This window comes from Cynocephalus volans, chromosome 4, assembly GCF_027409185.1.
Source record: "Cynocephalus volans isolate mCynVol1 chromosome 4, mCynVol1.pri, whole genome shotgun sequence".
Classification (NCBI taxonomy): Eukaryota; Metazoa; Chordata; class Mammalia; order Dermoptera; family Cynocephalidae; genus Cynocephalus; species Cynocephalus volans.
In genome coordinates, this window is record NC_084463.1 from 73,525,494 (window position 1) to 73,543,048 (window position 17,555).

General features: G+C 35.2%; 1 protein-coding gene across 1 annotated transcript in view; it reads right to left on the reverse strand.

Moving 5' to 3' along the window:
• Window positions 1–17,555, reverse strand: part of ARHGAP42 (Rho GTPase activating protein 42) — a 286,282-nt gene that overhangs the window by 40,664 nt on the left and 228,063 nt on the right. Inside the window, exons 8-12 of the mRNA XM_063093670.1 lie at window positions 16,706–16,835; window positions 10,953–11,053; window positions 8,896–9,005; window positions 6,350–6,428; window positions 4,945–4,984 (exon numbers count right to left, since the gene is read on the reverse strand). Coding sequence (XP_062949740.1) covers window positions 4,945–4,984; window positions 6,350–6,428; window positions 8,896–9,005; window positions 10,953–11,053; window positions 16,706–16,835 — 460 coding nt within the window. The remainder of the gene's footprint in view (window positions 1–4,944; window positions 4,985–6,349; window positions 6,429–8,895; window positions 9,006–10,952; window positions 11,054–16,705; window positions 16,836–17,555) is intronic.

Here is a 17,555-nt window from a genome sequence, read left to right on the forward strand (position 1 = left end):
TAATGCTAATTCAACTAAAATAGTTTCCCTATATCCTTAAAAACAACAAAAAAAAAAACTGGAAACTCCTTAGTGTTCAAATGAAATGTCTATAGAAAGGATTATTACTAAATCAAATTGCACCATTAAAAAGGCTGATAATTTATCACAATTCTCCTTCAGTAGAGGACAAGGTACTCCTGCTGCAACAGTACAGAAAGAAGGATACCCATCTGACACAGAAGAAATAATGGATTGCTGGATCAGGGCTCAGTGCCTGGCCCAGAGCAGGCAGCCAATAAATGCTTATTGATTGATGGCTTGCTGGTGATTGATTTGTACCAGGCTTACTCAAGTACTTTCTCTGATGACTTCTGCAGAGTTAATCAGCTAACATTAACTACTTTGGTGAATTCTTCCCCAGTCTGATCCCCTACCCCAACGCTGTATCTCCCTGTTTTAGAGAGGACTGGAGGATACTCAGAATAAAACTACTATCAAATTGCTAGGAACTGAAATTTTATAATATTAATGATACTTGGCCTTCAGGGATGGAGGCAGAAGCCAGACTAACTTAATGAACTTAACTTTTTCAATCAACGGTTAAGTCTAACCATTATTTTTTCCCTCTGGAAACTGTTCAGTGCTAATGCTTTCATTGAAACCCAAATAAAGTTTCCATCAGGCAGTTTAGAAGCACAAAAGCTATTAATCTCAACAGAATTCAAACAACCATGAGGAAAAGAAAAAGAATAGTCTTCCGGAGAGCTAACAAAGCAAAAGTCCTTGTACCTCCAATTTCCTAGTAATTCAAAACCTAGTATGTCCTTACAGATGTAATCTACTGGGCCTTACAGTACATTCTCAGGGTTGACAAAACAAAGCAACACTTGTTTTCAATTTCTAATTCACTTTTCCAATCTGCCATTTCGGATTAAAAGGCCCCTTATCACAGACAACTAATATCATACTATATGTGGCTTGAAATAGAAAAATAAATGAGTACATTTATTGATGTTCATGATACTCACTGGACTGTTTGTCTTTTATTTAAAGGATGAGCAGTTAACTCTCCACAGGCCTGGCCCAAACTGTTCTTTTATCCTGCTCTGCCCATGAAAAGCACTTGAGCTATGACCCTCTTCTTGGGTCACTGTGATGGAAACAAAACTGTACTTAGTAAAAGACCTGGGGGAGGATTGGTGAAGGAGGAGGATAGTAATCTAGGGATATGTGAGAACTTCCAAAATTAAGGTATCTAAATAGCAGTATGAAGCTCAAGAACATTCATGGCAACTGCCTAAGATAAGAAGAATAAGCTTAATTTTTCTGTTTATTGCCGGGGAGAATACATTCCCTAGGCACACAAGGGGAAAGTCACTGAAACACACAATGGTGGAAATTTAGAGTTGTTGGCAAACTTCAAAGTTACATTCTGCTCTAATCCCTTCAATTTTGTATATGAGGACTGAATGTTAGGTGACTTTGCCATTACACGAATAAATAGTGACTTTTATTAGCAGAAACATCAATCGAAAAGGACTTCCTTTTTCTTGTTCACAATGCCTGGAATAAAGTAGGTGCACAATAGAATATTGTTAATCTAATTGCACGAGAGAATGAGATCTAAGTGCCTTTTCTTTCACAGTTCTCACTTTCAACCTAGGGTTGAAGGACCAGCTGAAAATCCATCACACACAGCACATGTTTGAGTGGCAAGGACAGAGAATGCAAGAGAAAGAAAACCTAGGAGAAATATTAATTGCCTTTGCCTCTGTTAATGACTCGTTCCAAGATGGAGGTCTTGGGACAGGAAAGGTATGTCAAGAAAGATAATTTGTTTCCTTGAAGGATGAGTTCAAATGGCAGAATTATGAAGAACTACTAGTGAGCTGTTTTTTTAAAAAAATGTCCCCAGAAGCATGGCTCGAAGACTAGTTTAACTCTAATGTTAATTAAATGGCATCTGATTAAAACTGATGATCAACATTACTATCATCAAAATGAATTCATTCACAAAGTCTTATAATTTCAAGCAAGAGACTCAAAGTTCATCAATAAATTTTAAGCCTTGATGTAGAAGGTTACTCCAAATTTCATGCAAAGATAAATAAATAAATAAACTCTGAGGATCAGGAAATCCCTCCAACCAGTCTAAGAGGCAGGTCATTTCAGGGAAAGGCAACTCATTCCATGTTGGGTTGGAGAAAGTTTAGAAAGCCTCACTCATGCGAGTTGGCAATTCCAAAATGTCCACTCCACAGATGCTGACAGCTTAGTTCTGGAACGTGCATTCAGCCCCATGCCTCTGTTAGGGTTTTTTTCATTGGTAGCATATGACATAGTCCTGACTTTTTACTAGAGTGGTGATTTTGTTTGAGTGAGCAAATTTAAATCCCCATGAATATGTAAAACAACCAAAAACAAATGTAATTTTTGATAAGTTGGGTTTATACAATGAAGTAAAACCTTTTGAAATCACTTTGGAATTCTTTGTGTATTTACTTGAATGTTTACAAAACCTAAAGGGATTTTAATCTCCATATAAACTAATTTACTAGATTTCAAAACTTGCTAGATTAGCTCAGTTGGTTAGAGTGTGGTGTTGTAACACCATCGTCAAGGGTTTGGATCCCCATACTGGCCAGCTATCAAAAAAAAAAAAAAAAAAAAAAAGTTGCTAGAGATATATTTGTCAGAATCAAAACTTTGTCTTATTAGGGTGTTGAGTTTGAGAGAATAAAGTTTACTAGTTTTGTTATGAAAAGCTGATATGTCTAAAGAATTGACTGATTAAATGTATAAATGGGAGAATTCTGTCCAAATAATAAAACAATGAAAATGACTTATTTTTAAAAATTAGTACATTTAAAAATAAAGTAAGATTTGTACCTTGATTAAAAACAGGCTAAAAGTAAAAAATATAGCTTAAGATAAAACAAATAATAAAAATAAAACTTTAAGATTTATAACTCTAAGCACTAAATATTAATAAAGCAAACATGATTATAATACTCTTTTCTATGAACAAAAACTCCCTTTAGGCAATAAAAGCTACTGGCACTAATGAGCAGAGATGAGAGCAAATATGTGCTGAGCACGTATCTCACAGAAGGCCTGTATTAAGTGCTATGGAGAAGAGATGGGTTCAGTCACAGGAGCTCAAGGTACTGGGCAGGAAACTAACGCACCATATGAAAAGCCAGAATGAGAGAAGTGATACGAACACATGCACTCTAGGACACCTATTTGTCTGGAACACACATCATTTTATAATTACAAATGGTGGCATAGTGATGTTTCAGGTGGCAAATATTGCAGGATACCTGATTTCCAGGAATGATTCTGTACTGCCTGAAGAAGCAGATTCCTCTTCCATCATAGCATAAGTACATTCAATAATTTTCCTATTCAAATTTCCTAGATAATTATGATAGAAATCCTAGTTCCAGGGGTGCATTAATTAAGCATCAATATATTCTGATTGACTTGACTATGTCCATTCAGAAGCCCTATTCAACACTGTAAATCGGTATAGTTGTTTTCCAGGAAGGATGTGCCCTTGAGTAGTTAATTTGAATTTGAAATGACTATCTTTATACTAGATATGAACAATGAAACCAAAGTTAGAAAACATATTTCAAACTCTACTCAAGTGCAAATTATACAACAGATTACTTTTTAAGTAATTGTTTAGAATGAATATTCAGTACTTACAAAACTCTTACCTGTTGGTTAACGCTTCTGTGATTAGATAAAAGTGGGCAATAAAAAAATTTATACTAATCACTTTCCTTGATTAGCAGTAAAGAAGGAAATGTAAGAATAAAAACTGTAAATATTTTAAAAATTACCTTATTTAAAAAAAAAACAAAATTTTTAGAGTTATTTAAATTATTATTGAAAGATTTTAAATCATGCTTTTTTTTTTGATAATTTCTGAAATTAATCATAAGGAAGCATTTAATTCAGTTAAAATAATAGGCTTTCTGTACACTCAATATTTACAACTTTGAATCCTGGCCAGTTAGCTCAGTTGGTTAGAACACAGTGTTGATAAGACCAAGGTCGAGGGTTTGGATCCCTATGTCAGACAGCAGCCAAAATAAAAAAATTGTGACTTTCGAACGAGTGTTTTCCCCATTTTAATTTTTACACCATTCTACCTTGTATTTTAATAGCAATGGAAAAAACAGGGCTATTAAGTTTGTTTTAAAAATAAATTTAGAAGTTTTGAGTGAAAATCAATTGAATTAAACAAAATTTTAAATTAGTTTTAAAAGTTATACACATAACCCTAGAAAGAAATACACAAACTAATTCTAAATGTCAAATAAAATGACTACATAAAGCACCTATGAAAATACCCTAAACTAACCAAGGTCAAAAGGTGGCAAGAAGGTAGAAGATGATTAAAGAGCACTTGAAATGTAATGAAAAACACACAAAAGGTGTTTATGAAGAATGGTTTGATACTAATGATTTAATAATAACACAGTGGAAACATGTTTTCCTACATATACCATAAATGTGTAATAACCGCGTCTTTCTACTTTATCTTCTTGGTCACTATCTCCCAAAACCAGCCAAAAGTACTCATGTCTTCCATCTTCTTCTGAGGAAAATGGAACATGGAAAATAAGATAAAGAAGCCCTCTACTGCCTTAAAAAAAAAAAAAAAAAAAAAATCAAACTAAACATCAACTGCCTGGGATCTCTGTCAGGGATAAGGCAAGGCATGTCTCTAAGTAAATAAACACCAAAGAAATAAAAATTAATTTGGTTACTGTAATACCAGTAGTTTGTGATTTTAACATGAAAAACTTCTTTGATTAAAGATTTGAAATTTGCTGCATCATCAAATCAGTGATATGTTAGTACTATTTCCTCAGAGTTAATACTTAAGATCACATAATACTTTTATGATAAAAATAATATGATAAAAAAATTATTAAGATGACTTACTTTCTTCTTTCTTGCTAATAATCGCAGGCAGGGTGTAAATCTAAAAAAATAAAGGATGTCAGTCAGTTACTTGGAGTTAAGGACTCAGCACAAAAGATTAGCAGGGTGATGTTTGAACACGAATATGCAAAGAAGTGTCTTGATTTCAGGGTTCTGCTGCTGTGTCCACAGTGCGATCTGTCCACCCTGTCAACCAATCTCCTTCCGGTGGTGAAGCAAACCCTGCCTCCCACTCTTTTCCATCCCTGGCTGTCCTGCCCTGCGCAAAGTTCTACATTTTACGCATCTCATATTCTCGCCCAACATGATGTACAATACACCTTCTTCAGGAAGTGTCTCATGATGGTTTTCATTCACTTGATTGCTTCTTCCTCAAATTATGTGCTTAGTGTTTTGTTCTCAATGGACACAGTCTTCACTTGTACGCTGCTGAGCTAATAAACTTCCTTAAATTTGCTATAGGTCAGGGTTTGTCAACTATTTGTGGTGGGCAGCCAAGTTTGCTTTTTTTTTTAAATCTGTCATTGACATGTTCATAAAATATAATAAAATTGAAATAGAAAGCAATAAAGAATAGATGCAGAGCCCCAATTTTTTATTATTAAATTCAACAGACTTAAAATGATTTCTTCAAATAGCTGTACAGTTTTCTAGAGGCTTAATCATAATTTCTGTACTCATCCTATTGTGGACTGGGAATGCAGTTTGAGGGAGAGCCTCAAAGTCTGCAGATCACACTTTGTACAGGACTGTTGCTTCATGGGTACTTTGCTCAAGGTTGTTCAGAGGTTCTATGTCATCTAAAGAATGGTTCATTTTTAAATGATAGGAGGGGCCTCCTATTTATTGTGTGCTCACCACTCTACCGATCTAGTTCATTAAGAAAACAGTGATGAATAATTCAACTTTTTTACATAAGCCTCCCTAATATTTGTAAATAAATTATCATACCAATATCAAAATCATTATTAGAAAAATGAGAATATGCATGGAGTGAAAAAATGTCAAGACACAAGCAGTTTTATCAAATTACACTTTTTAAAAATAGATTAAAGTAGCAGTTCTGACCTTGATCATGATGGCTAGCACAGGCCTTGCAAAGATTGGGCATACAATAATTAACTGAATAAAATGATCTAATGAGTGCAGCCAAATTAATGATTATAAGTAATTTAAAAAAAAATAATTTTAAGGTTTTAAATTGGTCCTAGAAGCCCCCCTGAGAAACAAATTAGAAAGTTGTAGTTAAGTGCCAGTGAATGAGATAATAGTAAATGTATTCATTCCTCTGATTTGCTGTTTTAATATTTTCAATTACACTACAGACATATGAAAAGAATTTCAGACATACTTAATAATTATGATAACAATAAAGCCTAAATTATAGAATCTGTCATATCCTTACCGGTTCCTTCCCATCCATGGCTTCAAGCCAGAGTTTCCTATTAGCTTCTGAGAAGGCCTGTAATGTGATGATCCCATGCCTAATAAAAACAGGTATTTTATATATTCAATTTATTCCTGTTATACCTTTATACATTCACTATTGTTAAATTCTTAGTTAACTATAAAGGTGAAATTTGAATTTAAAGAAAGGAAAGAGAAAAAAGAAATACAGAGAGAGAAAAAAAGTGAGAATAAAAAAAAAGAAGAAAAAGAAAATGATCTACAGGTACCTTTCAGAAAAATCACTGAGGACACACACACACAAATGTTTTTAATTCGAATGATCACAGGTAGTAAAATCATTAAGTGTTTTAGGTATAAGACTGTCTGAAAGAGGCTAGTTTCAAATTACTTCCCCTAATATGACCAAATGGATGACAAAACTACATTCACTACACTTTAAAGCCATCTAAATATTCCACAATATGAGAATGATTAAGTTTATGACCTGGATGTGGTATAATCTAGTTAACTAAAGCAATTATAATGAGGATATAGCAATATAAAAAGCCTCATACCATCACTAGTTGATAATTAAAAAGATCCTAAAACTAAAGCATTTATTTATACCATGATCACAATATTAAAATTAATTCATTTAAAAAACAATTCTCTCCCATGCAGTCATTCTGAAATAATTACTTGAGGATAAACAGGAAATTAGAGGGCTCTGTGAAGAAGAATATCAAGAAGAAAATTCCGTCAACAATACTATAAGATAAAAATTTGGAATGACTTAGAACTGATAATGAAAACTACATCTCTTCTGTAAACAAAAAACCCCCAGATCATTAGAATGATGGGGAAAGCAAAAACGAATATAAAGATCAAGGTGATTTGATGATGGAAAATTTAAACCAGTTTAACAATACCAATAATAAAATTAATAATGACAATCAATATTTGTTGGTCATTTACTTTGTGTTCAGGCACTGTGTTATAAGTATGTTTCATTTATTATCTCGTTTAATCCTCGCAACAACCCTTTGAGGTGGGAACTTATTATCCTTATTTTACAGATGAGACAACTAAAGAACAGTTTAACAACGTGCCCCAAGGTTATCTAACTAGAATGTACTAAAATAAAACAAGAGAAAGAACTTGTTTGTATAATGTTAGTATTTATCTACATAAAGAATCCAAGTCTCTACCACCAAACTACTAAAACTAATAAGTTCAGCAAATATGCTAGATATGAGATTGATACATAAAAAAAACTAATAGCCTTTCTACACACCAGTCTCATTTAGCAAAAAAAATTGTACTTGTGAAGAGTCTTATTCAAAATTGCAATAAAAAGAAGGTACCCAAGAATCAATCTAAAAAAAAGAGATATGTAAAATCTTCAAGAAGAGCTCCTCTCTTCATCATTTAATTAATAACTTTAATGCAACTCCAGTCTAAATCCTAAAGGATTTTTTAAGAGAGGAGGGGAAACTTAATAAGCAGATCCTAAAAATTATAAGAACACAGGGCCAAAATAGCTAACACAATTTTAAAAAAGCATAAGATGGGGGTCCTTGCCCTAACAGATAGCTATAAGCTATAGTATGTGAGTATATAAAGTATGTCATCGTATATACAATATGCACATGTACACACACACACAATGAGCTAGAGTATTCAGAACAGTATGATAGTAATACAGAGAAGAAACACAGGCCATAGGCTGTCCTGTTAGTTCAGATGGTTAGAGCGCGGCCTTGTAACACCAAGGTCATGGGTTCGGATCCACATGCCAGCCACCAAAAACAAACAAACAAACAAACAAACAAAAAACCAGAAGCAGAGAGGAAGAAGCATGCTCCTCTTATCTTCCTTCTACTTATATTGATACAGTAAAGGCGTAGAGCTAAAAAAATTACACTAAAAACTCAGATGCGTTATATTTATATCTCTCCCAACATCCTATGGCTAAGAATGACCAGAACAATGCTTTGCACCTGGTAGTCCTCCCAGATGCATTGAACTTAGTTGGATGAAGGAAGCTCATGGTATCCCGACCTGTGTCTTCCTGTTCCTTGGAAGCAAAGCCACCAGACTTCAAAAGTTTACAAAATGGCTGATGCTGGAGCCATGAAAAGTGCTGTCAAGTCCTTCATTGTGATTGGGACCTCAAGTCAACTACATACACTTTGCCCTAATACAGTTATACATACTGGTTTTCCAGATTCTTTGAGTAACACTGGCATTCTGTGTATAACTTGTTTTTTTGAAAGTATCATGCAATAAATATCTGTTGACTAAATATGTGAAAGAATGAAATAAACATGTATATTGTTTTTGAGAACAATCTTAAGGATGCTAGTGATGGGGGAAGAAAAGAGGGGAGTTTGGGAAGTAATAGGTCGGGCAAAGGGCATAAAGAAATATGACGATTTGTAAGAATGAATATGCTAATAATAAATTTAAAACAAAAAAAGCCTGAAAAATAAATGTTTGTATGCTATTTCATGTTTAAACATAGAAAGAAACATGAAATATAAAGTGAAAAAAAGCTCAAACCTTTCAACTACTTCTATGTCAAAGCAGAATCGTTTGTCAATTGAATCTGTCTTTCGTCGGATACAAGATTTTAATTTAAACATTTCTGGTGAGCTAGTAACAAGGCCATTCTGAAACAAGAAGGCACCACATTATTAACATGATGACAAAGTGAACTGAAACATGTTAAATACATGATGTAAATTGCCACATCAAAATGTTAACTTAGAGTAGAGGTCATATATAAAGATCATAATCACACTTTTTTTTTTTTTTAACTAATATTAGCTGCCCAATTATAATAATCTAACCATTTACCAATAAATTAACTGAATATACATGTTTTAATTCAAAGAATTATGTGAAATCATTTTTTAAATTTTTATTGCATACCTGTGCAGTACCCTTTAACATATTTACTTACAATGTCCAATTAAACTATAATGTACCCTCTCTTAGAACTTCAGATTTAGAAAAGATATGAAATTATACAGTTCTGCAACATCACAACTGGATAAACAGAATGCTTGTTAGGATACAACACTATTGCTTTTAATCAAATTCCCTGGATTACTAAGAGGTTAGTACCCTATGTGCTTCTGTCTTTGTATTAGAGCCCTATACAGTAGTATTAAATGATAGCTAGATAAAAGTCAAGAGAGCTAGCAAAATAACAAAGTTCTAGTATGTACTTGCTATAATGCTATTGCTATCATACATACCATGTGAGATTGCTTTGCTGATAACCTACTCTGCTACTAAAACTGAAACTCTTTGTGCAGGATTTAACTTAGGCCCGATTCATAGGAATTCTCTTCTACTTCTGAGATGCCAGTCTATTTTAAGGGGAAAGTTCACCCAATTTTGGTTAATTCTATCTTTGGTTGCCAATCTCATAGATTTATTAATAGAACTTTGGCTTGGTTTATTTACATGATTAACTCACTGAATGTCACATAAATTGAATTTCTGGCAATACCTACTATAGAGAGTAGAAACTAGGTGTGATTATGACACTTAATAACTTCTCATCATGGAAGCAATCTAAAGTTTCTTTTTCTCTGGTATGGTCTATCTTTATTTAATGTCTTTCAGTTTGAATTATTAACCTCTGATGAATGCCCAAGTACAATAAGTTTCAGCTGATGCATTTGAGTATATGTCTAAGTTAGGTCAACATTTACTTCTGCCACAATCTATACCACAAACTAGATGGGTGAGTCACTTTCTTTTTTCTTTTTCTTTGGCAGCTGGCCGGTATGGGGATCTGAACCCTTGACCGAGGTGTTACAAGGCTGTGCTCTAACCAACTGAGCTAACTGGCCAGCCTTATTTTCTACAGATTTTATTTCTTAATCTGTTAAAAATAAAGCAGGACAAAACTATCTTTAGGATAGCTTCCAGCTCTAGAATTCTTAGATCATGACCTAATGATCTAATTCACAAGATCAACCATTTGCCATATTCATATCTTAACTCACAAAACAATTTTATACAACATGCAGTAAAGCTCTCTGCAGCATTTCCTTGAATAAAGCACAATGTGTTCTATACTGTTCACTAGCCATGCGAAACATTCAGTGACCAGTTTACTTCTGGGGTAAATGATCATCAATTGGTTTCTTCTGAGAAATCTTGTGGGCCAGCACTTTGGTAAACAGTACACAGTGCAAAAGAGGAAATGGCACGCTGGGGACAAATGTAACCTCCCACAGAGGCCATCTGGGGGGAAAAATGCAGAATCCCTGGGCCTGATCTAGCCACTGTCCCTTCCTGAACTGCTAGCCATCAACAGCACAAATAATTCTGCTGCTGGGGCTGTGAGATGACACCTCAGCAATCTATTGAAGGTTCCCTACATTTCACTCAACTGCTTATAAACATTTCATGGCCAAGTTGATGGAAAACACTGGCCACTCTTTTTAAGTGTTAAGGTCAATAAAATCAGAGAAAACATTTTGACTTCTCAATTTTTAAAAATACATACATATTACTAGAAAAGCACACATGATTTTTAAATTTCTATTACTTAAACAACAAGCTTAGTTTTTAAAAAACAAAAACCAAAAATAACTCACCATTTTCCCACTGGATTTCATTTCTGAAACACTCATTGTAAATGTTTTACTTCCCTTATCGTATGTACAATAATGTTTAATCCATGTAAAACCAAGTGGTCCTAATATAAGGAAACAAAAACATTCCAGATTTTGTTAATAAACGATACGATTTGTGCCTAAGTTTGTATATTTTCCAGTGCTATGATCCACAATTGAGCATCTCCATATACCATGCTAGCTCGGCACATTTCCTGTGAGTGAGAAAGGCCAGTATGGAGAGACAGTGGTATAGGACAGTGTCTTGGAATCAATAAACTTTGTTTTACTTGCAACTCTGGCATTGACTCTGTTAACTTACAAGTTACCTTAGATCTGAACTTCAGTTTTCTCATCTGTAAAAGTGGTATACTTGTACCCCATAGAGGCAGGAAGAATAAAAAATAATAGTCTGAGTTTACTAAAAATGGTCTCCTTACCCTTGTTCTCTACCCTCAAAACCATCAGAAATAATCCTGCTAAATATTTAGCCAGGTCATTTCACTCCTTTGTCCTCCCATAGCTTCTCACTTCACTCTGGATAAAAACCAGAGTCTATTATCCGCAAGGCCCCACCTGATCTGACCCCTCTTCTTTTTCTCACCTCTCTGATGCAGCTACACTGGCCCCTGCAGGGTCGTGACGACAGTGACTCCATTCCTACTCCAGGGCATCTGCACTCACCGTTCCCTCAGCCTGGACTACTTTCCCTTCAGAATCTGCATGACGTGCACTGTCACCTCCTGCAGGTCTTCACCTAAATGCCACCTTCATAATGTGACCTTTCCTGAGGTGATATCTTACATCTCAACACCTTCACTTTGATATTTCTTACTTCTCTTTCTTACTTTCCTTTCTTCTTAGCAATCATCACTGACTAAAATCTGATACATTTTACTAATTTATCTTATTTACTGTCTGTCTCCTCCACGAGACTCTAAGGCTATATGACAGCAGAAACATGTGATGTTCAGTTGACAAGAATATTCTTAATTCTTAGAATGGGGCCAGGCATGCTATATAGTTGTTGCTCAATAAATGTTTAAAAATGAATGAAGGAGTGAATCATTCATCTTGCTCTAAGACTTTACTGACCTTGGAGTTATATCCTCTTACCACTAATCTGAAAAAAAGAATGAATTCAAATTACTCCTTAAAATGAAGAAAATTTCCACTATTTAAATTAAAAGAAACTTGTATATGTGTAATGTTCACTTTCTTTTTTCCCATAAATTCTGTGCAACCCTTTCCCACAGCACACCGTGTTATCATCCAGTGCTTTCCTTTAACTGGAGGCTGCTGCTTCACGGGGGAGCCAGACACACTGTATGTCCAATTTTTTCAAGACCAGGGTAGAAGACCTTCAGTTTTCCCACAGGGAAGCCAAGTATCCTCCACCCCAATGTCATGGTGAGCGGAGTGAATTCAAAAGGTAGCTTGTTTTCTATATAGCTTCTCTATCCGGGGACCCATCCTCTGTAACACCTCAATTTTTCTAGTAACAACTATGCACAATGTTATTGCTGGCTTGATTTCAGATTTCATACTTAAAAGCAAGAAATTAAAATGTTAAAAAAGCCCCTCTTGAGAAAGAGTGTTTCATGAGCCATTTAAATTTCTTTCTTTAACAATGGTGCCCTTGGAGTCAAGTTTAACTTTAATACTTAAGCCACTCCAGATTTTCAAATTTGGGGGTACAGTTATATACTTTGTAATCACAAAGGATTATTGCAGTTAACTTCAGTTCCATTATGGGATCATTTCACACTATAAAGCTTAACAATACTTGTTGATAATTCTGTTACACGCGATGTAAAATACCTAATATTTAAGTCTTAGAGCTGATTAGTGGGAAGTGGCTGGATAGAAGTTCTCCCAGTGACTTTCTACTTAGGTAGCAATTTATACAGCAATATCAGCTATAATTTTAAAATAAAGCTGCTGCAATGTTCTGATGACATTTTAAATGTAAGATGTTTTTTTTCCTGCCTCCATCTGAAGTTCAGAACGTCTTGCATTTAATCTTCAAGTTTGCTGCACACACACAAGCTGCTTTCTTTAAAGTTGCCTGGCATGAGGCCAGGGCAGATGTTCTTAGGCAAGCAATTCTAAAGTCCTTAAAAGTGTCTGGGAAAATATAAATTTATTACAGCTGTAAAGTTGCAAAATAAAAGAAGTTTAATTATCTTACCCAGTAATTATCTGAGGTTGCTGAGATGAATATTTGAGGAGTGGGAGGGGAATTAACATTCACTGAATACCTACTAAGTGCCAACATTTTATCTAAGAACCTTTCAAGTCAGATGTTATAAAGAGTATTTTGCACATAAGAAAAGGGAGCCTATAAGCTGCAGATGGCAATGATTTCTTCAATAGGGCATGTGATTGGGCTGGTTCTTTTTAGAGGAATGATATTCTCAACAGTTGTTTTAAAAACTAAAGGAGATAAATGTAAATTGCACAGAATAGTAAGAGCTTGTGGTAAGCACAGTATTATTATTAATACCACTGCTGATAATAGAGGCATTTTACATACATTATCTCTAATTCTTGCAATATCATTCTGAGATAGGTATAAATATCCCTCTTTTATAAATGAGGAGACTGAGCTCAGAAAACTGGAAGAGTCACACAGTTAATAGGTGACAGACGCAGAATTCCAACACAGTTTTGTCAGACTCTGGAACCCATGCTCTTCCTGGTTAAACTGAAGTGTATTAGAATGTGATTTACTGCATGCCTAGAGGTGGACAACATAAAAACCACACATCCAGATATAGTGGAGCTCTGTGCCCAAACTACAATAATCTGCTTCTACCCACCCCCACAATCCATCTCCATTTACCACTCAATTTACAGCCCTGATATTTACTATAGATCACTGGCTGTTAACTGTGTGAGTTTGTCTTTTAAATAAAACCCTTGAAGCCGAATTCCTCATCTCATTTCCTGTTTCCCACAGAACTTATTCATTCAGTGATAGCAAGCACACAATCAATTATCTTAGTGAACTGGTTAGATTTTCTTATTATAAATGCTTTCAAAGATTCCAAGTTGTAAGGAGCTTTGAATATTTGCCTCTCACATAGAAATAATTCCAAAAGCATATAAATCCACTCAGTTTTTTAAAAAAAATTTCTAGGCCAGGGGAAATGGGGAGGATGATGAGTGGGAATAGACAGGAGGGAGGGATTATAATGGGACAAGAGAGAACTTTTGAAAGTGGTGAGTATGTTCATTTTGATGTTGGACTGTGGTGATGGTATCACAGGTGCATGCATATGACAAAACATCATCTTGCACATTTTAAAGAGGTACAATTATATGCCAGTTATACCTCAATAAAGCTCTAAAACTAATGTAGACAAATAAAGAGAAAATCAACAGGGAAGAAGGCAACATCGAAAGAGTGTGTTAATAAAAAGAGAGGGAGAGTCCCTTGTGAGAGACTCCAATGTCAGGCACTGTGAAGGAGGTCTCACAACAGGGTCATATAACCAAACAAGCTTTTAGAAGGCTCCACTGGAAGCTCTGTAGAGGATGGATTGGAGGGTGAGCAAGACTAGAGGCACAGAGAGAGCAGTTAAGAGGTCTGGCCTGCGCTAAAATGATGGAGATGGAGAGAAGGTGCAAGACAAAGGATATCAAGGAGAGAGATTCAACAGATTTGGCTGCGGGCTAGAGAGAGACTGGAGCGAAGGATTACCTTGAGCTCTGTAGCCTAGGAAGGTGGGTGGTGTCATTAAGAGAGAGTAAAAACCTCAGAGAAAAAGGTCAGTACCACAAAGGGCTTTATAACCAGTTCACAGTGACCCAGAGGAAAAGTCAGGTTATGTTAGAACAAAAGATACCAACATCAGGTAAATGCACAAAACACTGTGCTCAGTACACCCGTGTAACCCCCAAGTTATTAAACACCTGTGTTTCTTGACTGTTTGATCCAAATGTCCAATGGCTTGGGAACAGGTAAGCAAACCACAGTACTAGCCAATGAATGTACTACCAAGTAGTGACTGAATATGATATATTTGAAGATTATGTACACAATAATTTTGCTAGGTAATCCAAAGCTTTTTTAGTTTAGAATAAAATATCGTGTACCCACAAAAATTTAAGCAACTGTGTAACACCTGGAAAAGAACTCAAGCAATAAAATAATGGGTCCCAATGAATAAAATATCCTGAGTTGCAAGGATGACATCTCCTGTACCAACTGCATGGCTGAAGAGCTCTCACTGTCAACAAATTCTTCCATTTGGCCAAATTCTTTATAAATACAAAATGTGAGCTCCTCTCAATGAAACCTCGCACTGGGGTTCCAAATCTGAAAGTTATTTAAAACTAGTATTTGAAAGTTTCCTTAGAGCCGTAAGTGAAATCTCTATAGAAATCCTTATATATAAACGAATAAATCGGTCATTTTCCATTAATTGGGGGTGAAAGCTATTTATTATGCTTTAATTATAGAGTAGCTAAAAAGGTCGTTAAGATTTATCACTTTAAGATCTGAGACCAGCAAACTGGTCAAGGTAGATAGCTGTAAGAGAGAAAAGCCCGGAACTCAGATCTCCTGAGCCAGCCTCCCTCTGCCATCTAGTCCATGCAGTAATAAATGTTTGCCAAGTCTCTGGGATCAAATCATTATTTTCTTGTATACTGCTATCAAACAAACGAACATCATCTGGGTACGTCAGATATAAAATGTATTGGCATTTTAGTGACCATGTTACATATATGTCAAAAGCCTTTTACGGTCACCCTGATATCTCTAGGCTTCCCCATCCCAAATCCTTTAACTAAAATAGTTTGCCAACCAGAACAACTTCATTATTCTATTGTCTACTGACATGGAAACTTTAAAGCAGAGCTACTCCATGTGGTATGTGAGTCTCAATATGTGAGAAGAGTGCAGAAGGTGCGAATAAACATTTCAGAACTTTTTCAGCAACTTGACATTGGTGCAAAATCCAAGTACATGATTTTGTGTTTTACAAAGACGTTTTGGTCCATGATGGATTGCAAATAAAAAAGACACTCTTTCTTCCCATAAACAGTATGAGAATGATACTTTAGGGCATATCTGGTTCGAAACAGAAAGTTAATTTAGTCAAAATAGTCAAACTGGATCCACTTAATGACAAGTAACATGTAGAAAGCACCCTGGTTCCACAAGTTTGAATGGCTTTTTATTAATTTTGGTGAGAAAAACTTTCTTAGTTTGAGGCAATTACAGTAGTGCTCTACTGGGTCTGGTACTTATTTCCTAACCTCAGGAAATAAAGAGTACCAATTTGACATTACATAATTGCCAGTTTTCCTCCTGAAAACTGATGGAGGACAGAAGTAAATGAAATGATGCTGCTGGAGGGAAAAAATGATTATCATAGTCACTGGGGTGATTCATCCTGAAAAAGGCTCTGATTTTCAGTTTTCCATGAAACTTTAAAATTGAGATTAGATATCACAATTAAATTCTAAAACGATGTTACTATAACATCAGTGAAGACTGTACATTTCAAGTGCAGCACATACCAACTTAGAGATCCTAATGGCAAAATGTGGAAAAACTTTCTCACTTTGGTAGTGGTGGTGGGAGAGCAGACTATTTTAAATATTATAAAGCTATGAGGAATTTCGGTCTTCCTACCTGAAGGAAGTGATACTAACCACATCACATCTCACAGAGACAAAATGTTAAGTCATAAGAGACATGAAGATATGTCTTTGGGACTCACGTTTCTCCTGGACGTACAGATAGCCTTCCATCGTCCACTGGCTGGGTGGTCTGTAGTCTTGGTTGGCAGATTTCATCCTCTGCATCAACCGCTCTACCTCTTGTCGAGTACTTTCAAAATTATTCCTTGTCTTAAGTAAATAGAGACAACAATTTCATTCATTGTTTCCTAAGAGGTTTAAGAAACCTCCTGTCTAAAGTTTCAAAACTGCAAATGGTACTAAGGGGAATCTGGATTCTCAGCACCACTCACTACATCTGTGACCCTGAGATGTTGAGTCCTGTGCTCGAATTTTGAAGCTTTAGTGGAAACTATTCTGAATGACCTGCAGGTTTCACTTTGAAACTCTCTGTGTGCGTGTGTGTGAGAGAGATTTTCTTCCTATTTTCACACTCTAACATTCTTACCTAGGGGGTAAACTATAGCCACAAAAAATACATAAGATTCATTAAATAGAGTTTTGAATTCCCTAATACCTAAGGTAAAAAGCAGATACAAATACAAAGAGACTTAATTTCTTTTGAGGGGGAAAAAACCCCAAATTACGTTCACATACTTTTGATATATGTGGCACTGAACAAATCACGAAAAAAGTTCACCACCATTATTCCAAAAAGCTTTTTGAAGAAACATCATATAGCTTGGCTTCCAGAAATACTAACACAATTTTTAAGAGTATATAAATTAACTCATAAAAATCAATAGGTTTCCCAGTTCTAACTTCTTCTGTTGCAAGAACTAGTTAACTCACTTTATAGCGAGTTTACTTAAGATACAGGAGACATTAGGCTTTACTCTGAGAAAATCTCTTTTGCATTCAGGCCATATTACCTCAACAACAGGTATTCGA